General features: G+C 39.6%; 1 protein-coding gene across 4 annotated transcripts in view; it reads left to right on the forward strand.

Moving 5' to 3' along the window:
• LOC144529376 (uncharacterized) overlaps positions 1-16549 on the forward strand; it is a 60526-nt gene that overhangs the window by 28899 nt on the left and 15078 nt on the right. For all 4 annotated transcript variants that reach the window (XM_078268435.1, XM_078268436.1, XM_078268438.1 and 1 more), the window contains exon 2: positions 3400-3437. In XM_078268435.1, the coding sequence (XP_078124561.1) occupies positions 3400-3437 (38 nt within the window). The remainder of the gene's footprint in view (positions 1-3399; positions 3438-16549) is intronic.

Here is a 16549-nt window from a genome sequence, read left to right on the forward strand (position 1 = left end):
GCATTTGTTGTAAAGGGAATTAATTAAGCAATTTGAAAGAACAATTTAGTAATTCAACTGTAAAGAAATGACTAATTACTAATTATTAGGGCTGTCAAAATTGGCCAAAAATGACGTTTAAATATTCATTCTACAAAAAAAACACATAGTATCAAACGATATTATAGATTCAAATGTAGAATATTTGTTGACAGCCCTACTAATTATAAGTCCACTGATTTTCGAACATCCACTGAGCTCTGTAAAAATGTTTTATCTCTGAATATTTTGGAAGTTGATCGAAAGCTCAATATCACTTGCAAGGGATAAATATGTTGTATATCTGATCGAAAATAGCTAATTTAATCATTTCATTATTTAAATGTGGGATTTTACAGCTCATATAACAAAAATCAACAACCATTTATAAAATGGAAAGTGATTCAAATACTGTTGGTCTGGTTTTGTAGCCTAGAAATCTAGACGCACCCTAGCGGCAGCAAATTTAATTTGCAGCCAGGGAGTCTAGGCTTGCGAGCTGGAAAAACCAAACTCTAGTCAGGCCAATCATATCATGTATAGAGTCGGTGGGCGGGCTTATGGCTGCTGCTGCTGGGAACAGCGGTCTTCTGGAAGACTTGAAGTTAAGCTTTTCTTTGAGAAAAGAACAAAGAACGGCACTGAAGTCATTCTTAAAAAAGGAAGATGTGTTCAGAGTTTTGCCGACCGGATACGGCAAAAGTTTAATCTATCAACTAGCGTTGCTCTGGTTGGTTGTAGCGCTATCCTATTGCGTGCAGAGGGAATTTGAAAGACAACCGTTTATCCCGCCCCTCAGATTGAGCCCTGCCAATGGTGAGTTCCCAGACCCAACATCTTGACGTGGGTCTGGCTTGTCAGGCTACTGGTTTTGTGCTCTTTATACATGTAGGTTTCCCCAGTTGGAAAAACAATGGAGCCAATCAGAGCTTTGTAGGATGGATTACTGATGGGTCATCTCCCTGGTCAGAAAACAGCAACATAAAAACTGTGACAAGCTTGGATAAGATTGACACAGATGCACAGGTTGATGTGAGTTGATTTACAGAGAAATACATCTTCTTCGATCAACAACGACAAACGTTAAATTAACTTCTCTTCCTGGCAACCGCTTCTGCAGACAGCTTCTGTCCCGACAATGAAGTTGACGAGACGGATGCATCGATGGATGACTGACTGCTTAGACACTGCTAACACAAAGACAATGTCAGAAAAATGCGTGTAAAATGAAATAGACTGAAATTAAGTCACAATCTCGAATTTCGAATAAAAAAATGGAATCGTTGATGCTGCCACGCCTCCATGTCATGTCGGCTTGCCAAGCGAAAAAAAAAAAACACGTGTAGCCTGCGCAAGGTATTCTACCACTCTGATTCTACCACCACTCCAGTGGAGGCGCTAATGAGTTAGATTACACACACAGTAGCAGAAGAAGACCAGCTACACACAACGGAGCATACACCCATCACACTCAGCTTGAGTAAAGTGCTGTCGGCACGAATGAGGTAAAACAACAGGAGTGAGTCAGTTCATTCTCCCGGTTCAGTGACACTACTCTGGTTAATTAACCGACTCTTCGGTCAGTTCGTCAACACGTGTTGAAGTGCTGCGAGTCAGTCAACCTCCTCTAATTTAGCTACAGCCAGTCAAAAGATAGCATGGCAACTGCAGATGCAGGAGACCCATCGACAGAACTTGAACACCCTCCTCTTTCACTGAAGTCGCCGGTGTGGAAGTATTTTGGATTTCCAGTGAGTTATGTTGACAATGTTCGCGTTGTCGACAAAAAAGCCACAGTTTGCAAGCTCTGCTATGCGCGTGTACCATATTCTTCCACTGGCAGCAAGACTAACATGGCAGATAATCTGTGTGGTATATGTTCAACTGTACGGAAGACACTTAATTGTTCAGAGAAGACTATGGACATGGCTGTTGTATTGGTTTTTTTTTTGTTGTGAACTTGAATGTCATCTTCTGTGAAGAAGACTGCAGTTGCAAAACAGAAACTAGATGGCAGGTTATAGATATAAGTTGTTACATTATGTTGTTAAATGTTTTAAATTTGACAATGTAGTGTGGTACATTGTGAACAAAAGGTCAGATATATATTGCATAAAAGTCTAGTCTACAAATGGCACAGCAACCTGTGCTTTATAAAAAAAACAAAAACAAAAAAACCTCATAAAAATCGAGAACTGAATTATCAGGGATACATTAATGCTTTTCACCACATCACAGAAATGCTGACCCTGTACGAGCCTGTTCGCAGCCTTAGATCCTCGGGCGTGGCCCTATCGAACCGTTCTGAAGATGAGGCTCAAAACCAGACGTGATCTTGCCTTCAACACGGCTTTGGAACGACCTGCCCGAGGAGATACAGTAAAGGCAGATTTATGCTTCTGCGTTACATCGACGCCGTGGCTACATATGTAGGTACGTGGAGATACCGACACTACGCCGGACCCTACGCTGTAGCGTGACGTGCACCTCTCAAAAAACTGTAACTACACGTCGCGGCGTCTTCTATTTTCACGATTACAATTATGTGTATCTATGTATATGTGTACTAGTTTGTATGTGCTTTTGTTTCTACTGTCAAAGCACTTTCTAAACTATTTTTTTATTTTTGTTTGTAAAGGTGCTATACAAATAAAGTTTTTTTTATTATTATTATTATAATTACATGTACTTTCACAGGCTGCAGTGAATAACCTCATTTACTTTGAAAGTCAGACTCAAAGTTATCGTGTAAAAGAAGGAGAGGGAGAAAAAAAAAAAAAGGAGGAGAGGGTTAAGTCAGTCATCATCATCAAAAATAATCTTCAGGTTCTGGCTGGTCAACAGCCCGTTTTATTTTTATTTTTTTTACCACTACATTATTAAAATAGCACTCTATTACTAATAGAGTGGCTTACCCTTTTCATCACCCTCAAATATTTCAGAATCATCTCTGGCCTTCATGACTCACACTGGTTGTGCCCTCTGTGTGCCAAAGCTTGGCGTGGATAATGAATCTAATTTTAGCATGGTGTGTTTGCGTCCGAGTGTGTGAGAGAGAGAAATAGTGGACAGCGCTGTCATTTTCCCTCAGCGAGTGTGTTGAAGGCTGCATAAGTTTGACATACTGTTATCTCCTTCTCCCTCTCTCTGTCAGTGTTCCTCGCTCATCCCTCTATCTTCCTGTTTCGCCTTCCCTCGCTCGCCCTCTCCTATCATGGATGGTTGAGACAAAGCAATTGTGCATTCTGGACTGATATTTTGTGTCTTCTTGAATCTGTGTTTCCTGCCATGGTCTGAAACCTGTAGCTACTTAAGCACCTGTGATAATGACATTATCTTTAATTCATCTCTCTCTCTCTCTCTCTCTCTTTGTCTCTCCAGCAGTGGATGCGGTGCCGGTACAGAAAGATGGAGATCAGGTAAAATGCTATTATCTTTTAATGCCCCCATTGTTTCTGCAATCTATTTTCCCATTTTGCTGAAAGCCACTGTGACAGAATACAAAAGACACTGCCGGTGTCCTCAGATCTCCTGTCCAGTCTCCAGACAGAAATGGCAGTGTGTGAGAGTGTCATTTCTTCAATGTTCTTTCTTCAGTTCCCAGCTGCAGATTCAAGTCTACATCAGCAGCTACTAGCATAACACACCTGACTCTGAGTGAACTGTGGGTAATGTAGGAAAAGACGATGGTGGTTCTGCTGCATACATCTTTTGGTCCATTGTTTAATTTGAGGGTGTTTAGGATGCTCACACATTTTTTACATGTATATCCCCCAATGTTAAGACAATGCACCAGGACAATCTTTGTAACATAGACAAAGCAGCCAAAGTGTTACTGGCCAGACAAGCGGGATGTTCTTGACTGGCTGTTGTACAGGTCTGGCCGAGCATCACAAGGGATGTCTGTGAGTCGACAGTCTGACTGAAATATTAAATGTGATGGGGAGTCCTGGTGGCTGAATGGTTAGGGCACACACCATATAACTGCAATGTTCCGCCTTCGATCTGTTAAATGTCAGACCCGTCTCTTTACCCCCTCATCTGTCTTTATACAACCAACTGTCTAATCAAGGCAATAATTTCCTTTAACATGATTTTATAACTATATATGAAGACAAATTGGATCTTAATTTGTCCAAGAATGACAATTATGTTAAAGGTGCTGTAGGTAGGATTGTGAAGATCCAGGACTTAGCCAAAAAATGTGAACATCGACAACTTCTCAGTCCCTCCCCCCTTTCTGCTAAAGCCCAAACGGTCTCCTAAGCCCCTCCCCCCACAAGGGAGAATGAATGCGTGTGCATGAGCAGTAATTGACACGCAGTTAGACCCCCCCCCCCTGGCCCTGATTGGTGTATCTGAACAGGGAGCTGTGGATTTTTGCAAATCGCACTACAGGCTGTAGGTGGTGCCAGAGGAGCTGGATTTTTTTTTTTAATGATCTGCTTCATGTAGTTCTACTGGAACATAGGGTCAGTTTCAGCAAATATGACAGAAAGTTAGTTTTATAAGTCTTACCTACTGCACTTTTAATATCTTATCTCTGGGTTTGAATCCTTCGTCCAGCTGGAGCTTGCATATTTGTCCCGGGCCGGCAGGTGCTCCGGTTTCGTCCCACAGTCTAAAAGTCCAGATTAATTAGGGACTCTAAATTAGCCAAGGTGTTAATAGTTGTCTGTCTGTACGTGTCAGCCCTGTCATAGCTTGGCAACCTGTCCAGGGTGTAGCCTGTCTCTCACCCAATGAGAAAGGCTAAGGCACGATGAGCAGTTATAGATGAATTTGAAGGGTGTGTAATTACTTTTGGCCCAGGAGAGTTGGGCCTAAAAAGGGCTACAGTTCCTTCACTGTTTACCTGATTTAAATGTGAATACCATCAACTTAAAGATGAAAGTCAGCACTTTACCCTCACTGTTTTATGTTACTGTAAATACAATGTGCTGCAATACAGAGAAGACACAATAAATGTCACTGTCTTAAGAATATTAATCTGTATGTCTGCACTCTGACTGTGAAGGGGTGTGTGTGTGTGTGTGTGTGTGTGTGTGTTGATAGTCTCTTACCAAGGCCACAGAGCCGCTCTCCCCGGGGCTCAGAATATTACTGAGCCATGTATCACTTCTCAGCTGTAGACCCTGGGGAGAGAGAGAGCAGTAGAATGAGTGAGAGAGAGAGAGAGAGAGAGAGAGAGAGAGAGAGAGAGAGAGAGAGAGAGAGAGAGAGAGAGAAATACAAAAACACAGACATCCATCTTATTGTTTTTCCATCATTGGCTCCTGCTTTCTTTTCTTTAGTGTTGCCATTTTTCCTCCTACACAAGGGTTGAAAGGCCGACATACACCAGCAGTTTTCTTTAGTTCTGTATACACAAGGTATATTTATTAACATTACTGCTAGGTTAATTGTAGCTTACAAGTGAAAGAGCAAGATGTAAATAACCTGTAGCTTTCTCCCTGCTTCCTGCCTAGGGAGAATAAACACATCTTACACAACTTAAAAATATTGCACATATTTTAGGCTCAGCGTTGACACTTCATGGCCATGGCATCAGTAGCGGAATTAATTTTTGATTAAGTGTTGCTTGTTGAGCACTGATCCCATGGCAGCCCTCGAGTCGTTTTCTTCCACAAACATGACTCTTCTGTGTAATTTATAGACCTGCAGAGAGGGAGGCTAGCAGGTGGAGAGGGATTTAAAAAAGTAAAATACAGGAGCTCAGAGAGCCGATTCAGACTCAGAAACAGAGGAATATGAACCAACTGCAACAAACAAAACACTACAGACTGATGGACAAAATAAATACTAAACAGAAAGAGTCAGTCTGGCTTACGGGATGTACAGAGCTGGGATAAATCCTGATATCCTCTCCCCTTCTGCTATCTATTTTGCAAGGGCACCGTCGCTGCAATCCGGGGCTTAGCACCGCCCAGGACCAGTTGCGATTGTTTTTTTCCCACCAATCCCAAAATAGATAAGCGGTGTAGCCAGACCATCCTGCAGAGCCAACACAGCGCTGTGGAGATTGATTCAGATCTGGGTCTAGCAATGCAAGGCTACTAAAAACCCAAACTTGTAAACCTCATGAAGGCACCAGAGAGAAAGTCAGGGGATCATCAAAGTCAATAGGATCCATCCTCTGGGCACCATGAATGTCTGTAATGAATTTCATGGCAATCCATCCAATAGTTATTTCAGTCTGGACCAAAAGTGGTGGACCTCCCGACAGACGGACAATGCCATCCCTAGCAGCTAGTGTGGCTAAAAAACACTTTGTTGGAACATTTATAATTTTTTTTAACTGCGCTAAACTAGGGTTGGCTACCGAAACCCGGTGCTATATTCCTATACAACCGGATCTACAAGGACGAATGACGACACAGATTTCAGTACCACTTAAATGCCTGCGCTGCTCTCTGGTGCTCCGAAACAGACGTTACAGGCAACAGAAACATCACTGCATGTGACACTTAACATCACACTTGGCATCAGGTAACGTTAGCCTACCGTTAGCTAGTAGCTGGCTTAAGCATGTCAAAATGCTGAAAGCTAAATTTTCTAATGTGTGGCTGTATTTCATTCGAAAGGATTCCAACACCATGACGTACAACAGTCTGCAGCTAAAGACACAGAGGAGACTAGCTGCACTGTGGCCACAGTCGGAGAAACAATACCGACGTTACTTAATGGTGTGCTCAATTGCACCTCATGTATTCAAGTGCACCTTGAGAAACTTCTGCCATCTAGTGGCTCTCCTTTAAGTTTTTTAACAGTAATTGACTGGTGAAATAAGTTATTGTTATCCAATTTTAAATAAATTATTTAAATTGAACTTGTGGCCTTAGCAATAAACTAATGTAGCCAACTGTCATTTTGTGCTGTTCTTCTTTTAAAGTACCAGCATTGTTTGAAAAGTATAATTTTACCACTGGTACCCAGAAAACCCTAAACGATACCCAACCCTACACTCAACAGGTAAACACCCTTAAAAACACAAACTACAAGAACGCAGGCATCAAAGGTATGAGCTCATCATGCTGGACTCACATTCGCACATTCAACAATGTCAACTTAAGCGAGGAAACATCCCTGCAGCATTAGGCTCAGTGGAAGGCACATTAGCTGAAACATCAGCCTGTTTGTGGTTCCACTAAAAGTCAGATCAATACTGAGTGCTCCTATCAGATCTCCTCAGAGGATATAAGCCTTCCAAATTCACACAAGTCTGACTAAAAGGATGGAAAACACAAACAGATCTGACTAAGATTGAGCTGCAGCTAAACTAAAGACTTAATTTATCGCCATTAGTGTTTTTCCTCAGTCCAGGATTTTAGACTTCAAATGAGTTTCCAAAAGATGATGCCACAAAGACATTTTCTTGAAAGCTGCTAGATATCTCACCACTATTCAATTTATTTGATGGTTTCCTGTTTAATGGGAAATCTGTAATGTTTCCCACCAGGATTTAAATGTTTTTAAAGTGTAAATATTTCTGAAAATGCACTTCCGCATCATGTGGCAGCAAAACTTTAAACATTTTTAATATTAGCAGCTTTTTAAGCAACATGATCCCACAGCTCTAAGAGTTAAATTAATTGATTATCTTGCATGTAGTACAAAATTCTATGACTGGTTTCTATTATGCACTATTTTGTTCCTTGCATGACTTATTGTCCCACTGAGCCACTGATAAACTTTTCCATATATATGATATTCTTCATTTCAATCAACAGCTGTTATTACTGTAAGATTAGGTTTAAAGTGTTTGTCACAAAGCCCAATCAGAATTTGTTTTATTGCCATGTAGGCAGCATAGTACCTATGACTGTGCAATATATCGGTAGTACATTATATTACAAGAAAGAAGAGAAAAACCACAAGAGAAAGTAGTTATGTACCCTGCATCTGGTCCAGTGCATGCTGGGATACATTTAGGCACCCTGTGCCATTCAGCAGGATAAATAAATATAGCAAATGGACATATGGATAGGTAGTTATTATTGTGTAAACTGTCTGCTTCAGGAAAATGCTTTAAGGCAGCATAAAGAGCTGATTTAACCAGCTGGGGGCAGAGGTAAATGTTGAGCTGTAAATGTCAGTTTACTGAGAGACCGTCAATGTTATCGTGACTGAATGGACTTGAGTTTGAGCTTGCACAATGCTGCTGCGTCTCTCTTCCATTCAGGTAAATACACTATTGGCAGGGCTACAGGGACGAGCTCATCTGTTGTATACTTTATGGAGTCTATCTAACTACAAAATACGATATGCACACCACTACATCAATGGTGATGACGCCTGATTTTTTTGTCCTCGGTTGACCAGGAGAGCTTTACATTCACACACTGAGGGGTGCTTCTGAATCCATATCCTGCGACTTCTGACGCAAGCTGTGTTAACACTCACACACACACACACACACACACACACACACACACACACACACACACACACACACAGAGTCCAAGGACAGAGATGGCACTGCATTACAAACTCCTCACACGTTTGACCATTATAAATCATAACTGAAACCTCCGACACACACAGTTATTAATTCTTTATGTAAGCCACATTCTAACCCAGGACACTTTACTTTAAAATATGTACCGTTTTCTTCTCTATAGCACACAATGCTAATAATGTGAGTTCTATGTAGAGTACTACATAGTAACCTCATCGGCAAACTGAAAAAACACTACCGGACGCTACACTGGTCATTTTCTCTGTGCCAAAAGATTGCTGTTGCACAAATTAAACATCCATACCGTCGCTATGGCAGCAAGTGAAAGATGAGTTTGCCTTAAATATAATACATCCATGGTTTGCCTATGATAGCTCACATTAGGGCTGTTGGAACGAATTCCAAAAGTCAAATATAATTCGAATAGTAAAAAAAAATCTATCTGATTAACAATAAGTTAGCGGGAGTGAGAAACACAAGGCATTGTGAGGTCTTTAGATCACGGAGCTAACGTTAACGTTACGTGCCAAGTAACGTTAGTACAGTGGAAATGACAGGCTGCGGCTGGAAATCGGAAGGAGGGTGGGAAATAGTTATAACATGACTTTAACATCATCATCCACCGACCCAAAATGCTTATGTTATCATTAGTTAGCTAGCTTGTTCGTGTTTCCTAACTGCTTGCGAGTTATAGGAGCTTAGCTGGGAGCTTCATGGAGACAGCTAAAGTTAATGTTAGCTGCCCTACAGCTGTCAGAGTTAGCTTTCACTTCATATATTACCTTCTAACAGCTGGATTCTCAGTGACGTGACAATCTGCAAGAAACGGGTTGCTTATAAATCACTAAAATAGTAGTGGCAGCATCGTTTGGCTTAGTTATTAATGCCATTAGCATCGTAGCTAAAACTATTGTTGCTTAGTTTATGACAAATCGTTTTGGCTGTGCTTTCTAACATGATGTCGTGCTAACCGAGCAACGTTAGCCTCTACAACAGAGCCGCTTCACTACATTTGTTAGATAACGTTTCATTACAGAATTCTCTGTTGATTTGTGTTTGTCGCTGTGTGCTCGTGGTGGAAAATGAATGTAAACAAAGTTGGGTGCCAGAAATGCAATGCGCCATGACGTAGGGCCCCTTCAAGGCCAGTCTGATGTTGGAAGTCCCTCTAGTGGACAGACCGTGTAACAACAACCACATGCTTATAGTGGCATTGGCAATGCATAAGCCTGAGTAGTGTAGTACATATTAATAACAGGCTGCATTTGAGCATTGAATATTTGATTATTATTCGAATATTAAAAAAAATTACAAATTAAATTCAAATGGTATTATTGAGGAAGATTGACAACTCTATTTCACATTACCTTCTTCCAAAAAACATCCAGGAAGAGCCAGCAAACACATCATATTTATCAATTTACGTTACTTGTTGATTGAAGTGACAGAAATTCGCAATGCATTGTGGTATAGTTTTAATATTGTAGAGAGCATCGATATAGAACAGTGACCGCCCACTTTTTTAACGCCTCTGGTTTTGAAAGTGTTTTTCCCCATTCAATTGTTGCACTGACGTTTCAAAAATTGCTTATACAAAGAGTTCTAAGTCTGGAAGCAAGCCAACACCAGCTACGAGAGGAATCGTGACCATAAAACATTTGATTTGGCGCAAAAAAAACATTTTGAAAACGACAAAAAAGGCAAATGTACAAGACTGTGAACAGAAACTATCATAGACTTCAGTGGTAGCAGCTCGCCCTAGCCTTCCGCAGTTTCTGTAAACATTTCCATAGTAACAGCAAGTTAGTGTAGTATTTCTCCATAAGATCACAAATAAAACATGTTTTTCTTAAAACCAGGTTGATTTCATACATACTTGCGGTTTCAACAGTAGCAGAAACTTTTGTTTCACAATCTCACAGCTCGTGGTGAGTCTACCTCGGATGATTTAGACATTATGGCTGATAATCAAAATCCTTATGGAGAAAATCAATTGGATTTTTACTTCCGAACCACACTGTTGAGCTCTATTATAGTGCATTGTGGGAAACAATAAGTGCCGGACACTAAAGAAGAAATGGCTGACCACGTAATAGAGACCTAAACGTGAAAAGTGAATCATTCTGGACACAGCCATGATCAACATCAGAATCAATGTTAGCATTGTCAATTGGAGCATGCAGACGTTAGCATTTAGCTTATAGCACTGCTCTGCCTAAGCACAACCTTACAGGGCCGCTAACATGGCTGTAGATTCTCAGTCTTATGTAACAATATCTGGGTAGCACATTCTAATTACTCAACTCTCTTAACTCTTTATAGAGCATTTATGAGCTGTAATCAATGGTTAAGAAATAATTTACCAATGCTTCGTAATGGCTTATCTCTATAAAGCTACCAATTTCTTTATTTTTTTCAGTTCAAAGTATTGTTAAAACACTTAAAAGTACAACACTTCCATGCAAACAGGAGGTATTTATATTATATTGTTTGACTTTCCACAAGACAAGGGTCATACATGACTCAATGTCCCTTTAACACTAAATATACTTTAACTAAAAAAATTATGTAATGCCGTTTTTGAGTATATTTCTCTTACTGTATGAGTCATAATCAAACAAATAATAATGAGATTTGGTTCCCTGGGATCTCTGAGTGATTTATTTAAGTTGTTGAAAAATGAACTGAGCCTGTTCATTAGCTTTTGAGATTAAATAAAACATTATTCAATTAGTTCAGTTGAGAATGTCAGCTGTGTGAGTTTTATACAGCGAGTGTTAATGATTAACAACACGTTTGTTCAGGTTAAAAAAATGTCACTGAAGTTTTTTCTTAGTATAGTTTTGCTCAGGTGAAGTTGGTGTTGAATTATTATCTTTCCCTGCTCTCGTTAATGTGAATCAGACAAAAAACACGAGGCGACTGGTGACTTGCGCGGGGCTTCCCTAAATCCCTGTGCCATCTCAGCGGCTGCTTTGTTAAAGGAGGATTATTCTTATTTCTCATTCACTTGTCCTGAAAAAAATAACATGTCTAACATTAATATTACATAGATGCTTCCAAAAAAGCAAAAAGGGCCTGCAGGAAGACAGAATTAACTCTAGCTTCCAGTTTCGGCTTGCCCATGGTTTTAATTTGGTAACCATTTCTTGTATTTGACACCAGATGAAGGATGCCAATAAGGGCATTAATGCCTTGAACCAAGTCAGACCCAAATTCATATTCATTCATTCATGTAGAAATTCTCGTTATAAAGTCTCTGAGTCCAGCAGCTGCTGATTAGAGCATGAATAAATACAAAGACACAGCTCCATCTTAATGTTTTATCGCCACGCTGCTTTCTGTACTTATTCTCTTATTGTCAGATTCAAATGCGGCTGTCCATCTTCCACCAGCCATGTTATCACTGTATTAGCATTTTTATTATTATTTGGTTGGTTTCTTTAGATGACCTTATGGAAATGAATGATGCACCTTTACAGCTGAACGAGATGAGATTTATATGTAAAAATCCATCTCTTATTCATCAGAAATCACACAATTGAGGGTGCAATAAGAAAGGAACACCTTCCCTCACAATGAAATGCTGTTGATTCAATCCATCTGTGTTATGAATTTGTTATTACTGTTGGCTGTGGTCACTTCTCTGCTGGCTGAAACTAACAAATCAAGACATCATAATGAAGAGAGCCAGGGGTCTATTTAAAAGCCAAAATCACAAGCATCAGTGTAAATGTTTGGTATAAAGCATGATAGACCTGTTATGTTGGTTACTAGAGGTGCAAATCACAACTTTTATCATGATACAATATTATACTAATTCTTTGGACAATGATACGATATTTACTGGTATAACAAAGTATGACACGATACGATTACGATTCGATGGAATTCAGGGGCCTGCGAGGGATATGAGACGATATCATGTGTCCACTCTATCAGTTACATTTATATCAATTCACAAAAAGCAACTAAAATCTGATTTGACGATTTTATAACTGAGCTCTTCCAGACATTTAAGAAAAAAAAAAAAACTATTCTTTTTATAAAAAGAATAAATATAAACTGGGAATTTAAAAGAAGGCGCACCTTAAAGACGATATGTATTGATATGTCGATCCAGATCGATCCAGACCCTTTTGTTTACATGTGCTGTTAGCAGCTTGTCGACATCTATTAGATGGACTTTTGGGTGTTGACGTTCCAACAGTTACCTAAAATGAATACATCAACATGAGCAAAACGGCCCTGTGTAGCTTTACAGTTTCTTTAAAGGAAAGCAGCTACAAATACAGCAGAGACAAGACACCCTGAACAAGGCAAGTATGCCAGTATGGTTTCAGTATTTTGTCAGTGTAAAAGCCTGTATTATTAAAACCTTTTTATTCTTAACCATCCACTTGAGTGCCTGAAAGTGGATTTTTTTTAACCTAGCCACAGATCAAGGCTTTTTCTTTCTTTATACCCATTAGTGGGTATAAGAGACACCAGAAGCACTTATGTGACCACTATTTTCCTTCATATTAAATAGAGTAGTTAGAGAGAAACTTTCAGTTAGTCAGGTTGACACAATAAACGCTAATATGCAGGTTAAAATAAGATCAAATATAATCAGCCTAGCATTTCCCATACAGAATAAAGCCAAAGCATTAAAGTCTGACTCAAATGTGCAGATTTTAGGATCGTCTTTACACTTACTAATGTCACATGACATTGTAGAGAGGGTTCTGCATTAAAGGGTTAGCTATACAAATTATTTTGACTAAAGCTGTGTTATTGATGGAGATGCTGCCCTGCACAAACAAAACACGTTTTAAAGATTAAGGATCATTCATTTTACATTTCATATAAACATAAACAAAACTCCTAGATGTCTCCAACCACTTCTGTAGCAGCAGCAGCAGCAGCCTTGTTGAGGACAGGGAATAAAGTTTGGCATTTATTTTGACATAATGTTTGGGGCATTTTCCCTGTCACCTCCCATGCAGTCTGTGATCTGTGGCCTTGAACAGTACAACGATGATAACAAACTTAAAGTGCCAGTGGAGAAACTCTGATGTTAAAAAATGAAAACCAAAAAAAATCCCTTTTGACAGCAGTGTATTTAAATTCTCTGGAGCGACCGCAGTTTCCAAAATGTTTCCTCTCTCCCTTTCTGCCCATTGGACACTGGGATGAATATGCATGATTGTCTGTGCATGTGTGTTCGTGCATGTGTGTGCGTGCGTACGTGCGTGTGTGTGAATATGAGGACACAATAAATGGTGTCCAGGTTTGGTCACCCATCAGATTTGCTGTTGCCCCCGGCAACAGCTGAATGGTATCCATTGGTTACCTAAACATTCTGAGCATTGTAGATGGACAAAGAGGAATGGTGCAGCACACACAAACACAGTCCTACACACAAAAAGCCTTGGTGCAGAATTACAGCCACTAGAGCCAGTCCCACAATCAGCTTTACTTAGGACGTGCCATTTCTGTGTCTGTAGCTTTAAATGCTATTGAGGAGGAGGGGGCAAGGTGGAGGGTGGGGGTGTGGCCTTGACCAACTGTCATGCTTCACTCGTTTGCAAGCCATGATGTCGCTCTCTCTCTCTCATGGGCTGGCCAAATTCTCTGGGCGGGCAAAGCAGAGAAAGGGGAGGTAACCTTTCCCCTTATGACGTCATAAGGAGCAAGATTCCAGATTGGCCCATCTGAGCTTTCATTTTCTCAAAGGCAGAGCAGGATACCCAGGGCTCGGTTTACATCTATCACCATTTCTAGCCACTGGGGGACCATAAGCAGGCTGGGGGAACTCATATTAATGTTAAAAAACCTCATAAAGCGACATTTTCATGCCATGGGACCTTTAAACCTCATGAGATGAGGCTACTGCATCGCATGTTTACATCCACACGGCACAGCTCGTACTGTAGATTATCTTCACGCCTGTTTGAATCACAGAATAATCATTCCTAAGCTTATTGTTCTGGTTAGATACTGATACACAAACACTATGTAGACTGAAAAATGGGGAAAGTACTACCATGAATTAGGACATTTCTGAATACAACTGAACTGAACTGAGTCTACCAGAGTCAATGAATAATACATGCAGGGGTGAAAGATTGCATTTTTAACTCAATTTAAAAGCAGATTTATTTAAAATATAGTAGTAGTTCAAGTTCTAAATTGCAAGAAATGAATGAACTCCACACAGAACTAGAATAGGAAACTGCTGACACCCTAATATACAAATTGTAAAAGCATTGTAATCAAATTACTGTAATTTAGGACTAAGGCTTAAGTCCAGTTTCAATGTCACAAATTTCCTCTTCCCTCATTTGTAAATCTCCCTCTACTCTTCCCGCCTTTGCTATACCTGTACTTTTCTCCTCCCTTTCCTCGCCTCTTCTCCCTCCCTCACCCCTCCTTCATCCCCCCAGCATGGCCGTACCGAGTTTTACTGGGAAGGAGTCAATGTAAGTTTCCTGGTTTAAATCTTCTTCTTTTCCTCCTCTTCTTGTCATTTCCCCCTCCATCACTCACCCACTACGTAAGTTTGGGCTTTGAGTAAATAAGTTAACATCATACTGCGTTTATCCTTCCACCCCTTCTTGCCTCTCTCTCTCTCCCGCCTCCTCTTTCTTATCCATGTTTTTCTTTTTCTCTGCATAAACTCTCCCTGTGCTAATCTACTGTACTGCAAGCCTCATATAAATATATATATATATATATATATATATATATATATATACATACATACATACATATATATGCATATATATATATATATATATACACACACACACACATATACACACATACATATACAGAGTCATAGATGAAAGCTGTAATAAGCTTAGCCACAGCTGAAGCCTTCGTACAAGTCCCCGTTTTTACTGAAAGCTCTGCATGATGAAGTGCATCACTCCTCAACTTTTTCTGTGCCATAAGCAGAATTAATTTGCGCAATGTGAATTTTGTTGACTCAAATATGCTCGGAGGCAAATAATCTCACACAGACACACTTCCTTGCCGACCCAAAGGGAGCACTGTTTTGACTTTGAGATTGACATTGAAGTCTTGGACTTGTGGTTTGTGTTTCAACCCAGGTGGACCTCATTTCCATTTTTAGTTTTGGTGAAAAGCTAGCAAATGTCTTAGCAAAATAAGTTTTATCAAACTTGGCAGGCAGCCGAAATTGTATCTTTGGCTCTGAATCAAAGCTCTGGAAACATTTTCTCCCTTAAACCAAGTGAAGGCTTCCTCTTGTTATTCACTAACAGTAAATACATTTGTCAAACTCTCCTTTTCTTTTTAGCTCTGCTTTGGTCTCTTTAACAAATCTCCAATACTGCCTTTTAGATCTCCAATACTGCATATATATATATATATATATATATATATATATATATATATATATATATATATATATATATATATATATATATATATATATATATATATATATTGTGGCACTCATAAGTTTATGAACCCATGCTAAAGTTGACTAAAAAGAGGAATAAAAATAAAAATCATCTTTTGGAAATTGATCTTAATGCCTTAATTAAAAAAATGAGAAAAAATCCAATCTTTAAGGACACCAATTTTCTTTGTGAATGAAAAATGTATCGTAAATAAATTCACCATACCTAGAGATTGGCATGGGGTACTTTCCATAAAATCATCTCTCAATGCAAATCAAACCAGCTAACTGAAATAAAACCATGCCAATCTCTAGGTATGGTGAAGGGGATGTGATGATGTGGGGGTATTTTAATTCCAAAGGCCAAGGGAAACTTTATCAGGATGCATAGTATCCTGGATACTATGCATCCTGATAAAGAGATGATAGAGAGATGATCTTATGGAAAGTACCCCATGCCAATCTCTAGGTATGGTGAAGGGGATGTGATGATGTGGGGCTATTTTAATACCAAAGGCCAAAGGAACTTTATCAGGATGCATAGTATCCTGGATCCATGAAATAACTGGCCTTTAAAATACAAATCTGTCTGCCTCTATGGGAATTTAACATAGGGGTGTACTTACTTATGGCCCCTGTATTTTAAGGAAGAACATTTATTT

Source organism: Sander vitreus, chromosome 14, assembly GCF_031162955.1.
Source record: "Sander vitreus isolate 19-12246 chromosome 14, sanVit1, whole genome shotgun sequence".
NCBI lineage: Eukaryota > Metazoa > Chordata > Actinopteri > Perciformes > Percidae > Sander > Sander vitreus.